The sequence below is a fragment of the Protomyctophum bolini genome (assembly GCF_963924005.1).
Source record: "Protomyctophum bolini genome assembly, chromosome: 12".
In the NCBI taxonomy this organism is placed as follows: domain Eukaryota; kingdom Metazoa; phylum Chordata; class Actinopteri; order Myctophiformes; family Myctophidae; genus Protomyctophum; species Protomyctophum bolini.
Genome location: NC_137873.1, coordinates 45,486,182 through 45,488,681, shown reverse-complemented (window position 1 = coordinate 45,488,681; position 2,500 = coordinate 45,486,182). Strand labels below are relative to the sequence as shown.

The window sequence follows — 2,500 nt, the reverse complement described above, 5'->3', positions numbered from 1 at the left end:
CTCGTAGCCACGATGCTGTATTTTTATTAGCAACCAACGTTTCGGCCTTTCGGCCTTCTTCAGGGAATGAAGAAGGGGAAGCACCCTATGATCCGACGGACCATTGCTCCGAAGGAGCATTGGTCTGAGGTGCGCTGGGGGTCGGGAGAGGGTGGGTGGTTAGGTTTAGGTGTCTGCCCCGGGGGAGGTGAGGGTTAGGGTGAGGGTTTGAGGTAGGTTGTCGATCGGACCAATGGACCGTCGGCATATTGACGCGGACCCATGAAGAAGGCCCTTTTTCTCTTTTTCGCATGTTTGTCAACAACCTGCGGGTCAATTCTGAACAGAAGAAATCCCAGGCATCTTGAACATTATAGGTATATATATCTATCCCAATTAATCGCCAACAAATCATTAAATCATCAAAAATCTTTTTATTTTATTTTATATTGTCTGATCTTTAGTGTTCTTGGGGGTGATTTGGGTAATTTAATTGTCCATACACAGCATATAATGGAGTGGTCACTAAAGCAGTCAGATAACACACTGTTTGGATGTGAAAGGAGTATCCAGTCGAGGTCAGACAGTATATACAGTACAGTATAATCTGTCTGAGTAGTAGGTGTGATTCATGTTGGTTCAGTGATTAGTTGAGTAAGATTTATATTGTTAAACATGTTTGTTTATCATATGTTCATATGATACATCTCTGATGTCATCACCCAGCGCCCCTCTGTCCATGATGTCATCACCCAGCGCCCCTCTGTCCATGCTTCTCTTACTGTGAAACAAATTTAAGACTCAACTTTTAGTAGCAAAGTCTGGTTAATCTCTATGTGAACAACTTCACAGTTTAATGTCTCTCTCTCTCTCTCTCTCTCTCTCTCTCTCTCTCTGTGTCTATGTCTCTCTACCAGGCAGAGATCCTCAGTGTTTTGAGTCACAAGAACATCATCCAGTTCTACGGAGCTGTTCTGGAAGCACCCAACTATGGCATCGTCACAGGTCTGTGTGTGTGTGTGTGTGTGTGTGTGTGTGTGTGTGTGTGTGTGTGTGTGTGTGTGTGTGTGTGTGTGTGTGTGTGTGTGTGTGTGTGTGTGTGTGTGTGTGTGTGTGTGTGTGTGTGTGTGTGTGTGTGTGTGTGTGTGTGTGTGTGTGTGTGTGTGTGCGTGTGTGCGTGCGCGTGCGTGTGTGCGTGCGCGTGCGTGCGTGCGTGTGGTATGATCATGTTGGCCCTGACAGGACATTGGTAACATGAACTGGAAGTGATTTCATTTTATGTTGTCGGTCTGCCTGCCTGCCTGTCTGCCTGCCTGCCTGCCTGCCTGCCTCACACACTCTAGTATCATTTGCACAAGCACACAGTGTTTACGTCAGAAGCATTTACATGTCGTGAGCGACGCGGTACAAAGTCACACATGACATCCGACCTTTGCATGGCTGAAGATCTGCTGGATTCCCATACTTAGGGAGGTTTGAAAGTCCTGCTCGTAGCCGAGTTAAACGGACATCCGATTTAACGTCCCATAGCTGGTGGTGACGGAGGCGTTGCCATATAAGGAGTTACTCCCTGTCCCCAGTTAACCCTTGGGGGTCAAAAAAACCTTGGGTTCCATAAATCACTCTTGACAGCTGTGTGTGTGTGTGTGTGTGTGTGTGTGTGTGTGTGTGTGTGTGTGTGTGTGTGTGTGTGTGTGTGTGTGTGTGTGTGTGTGTGTGTGTGTGTGTGTGTGTGTGTGTGTGTGTGTGTGTGTGTGTGTGTGTGTGTGTGTGTGTGTGTGTGTGTGTGTGTGTGTGTGTGTGTGTGTGTGTGTGTGTGTGTGTGTGTGTGTGTGTGTGTGTGTGTGTGTGTGTGTGTGTGTGTGTGTGTGTGTGTGTGTGCGTGCGTGCGTGCGTGCTGTGTGTAATTCCAGAGTTCGCCAGCGGGGGCTCTCTGTATGAGTATCTGTCCAGTGAGAAGAGTGAAGAGATGGACATGGAGCAGGTCATGACCTGGGCTCTGCACATCGCTAGAGGTAGGGGAGAACGCCACTTTGCACGTTTCACTCTTTTTCTCAGAGATCCGTTTATCTACATGATGTAATATTTTCAGGCAACGGACCTGCTACCGTAAACCACTTCAAGTTTTTCAATTGATAAAACAGGTCGGGAGTTATTAAACCGAACATGGACCCAGTATTACATTTACTATAAATATTTCATTGAAGCATCTCCTTAACATTGTTTTCATACCATGGATGTGATAAGAAAATGTATCAAACATAAGGGAAATATTAAATAGATGATGATGTTTAGGTGAAAAAACAACCGAAGAAAATATATAATGAATTAATGAAAATATAAATGGCAACGGCGGGTCTTACTAAATTACAATATTTGATTGTATTTTTTACAGGAATCCATTACCTTCACGCAGAAGCTCCGGTCAAAGTCATCCACAGAGACCTGAAGTCACGCAACGGTAGGCCTAATGCTTATATTCTAGTATGAATGCAGACATGGCAACATTCTGACCACAACA

The 2,500-nt window shown here is 45.4% G+C and overlaps 1 protein-coding gene across 1 annotated transcript in view; it reads left to right on the top strand.

The window, feature by feature from the left end:
• The window catches only part of LOC308326320 (mitogen-activated protein kinase kinase kinase 20-like), a gene marked incomplete at its 3' end in the record, with an annotated part of 12,847 nt that overhangs the window by 490 nt on the left and 9,857 nt on the right, over positions 1-2,500 (top strand). Inside the window, exons 2-4 of the mRNA XM_080779124.1 lie at positions 897-984; positions 1,893-1,994; positions 2,375-2,440. Of these exons, the coding sequence (XP_080635250.1) occupies positions 897-984; positions 1,893-1,994; positions 2,375-2,440 (256 nt within the window). The remainder of the gene's footprint in view (positions 1-896; positions 985-1,892; positions 1,995-2,374; positions 2,441-2,500) is intronic.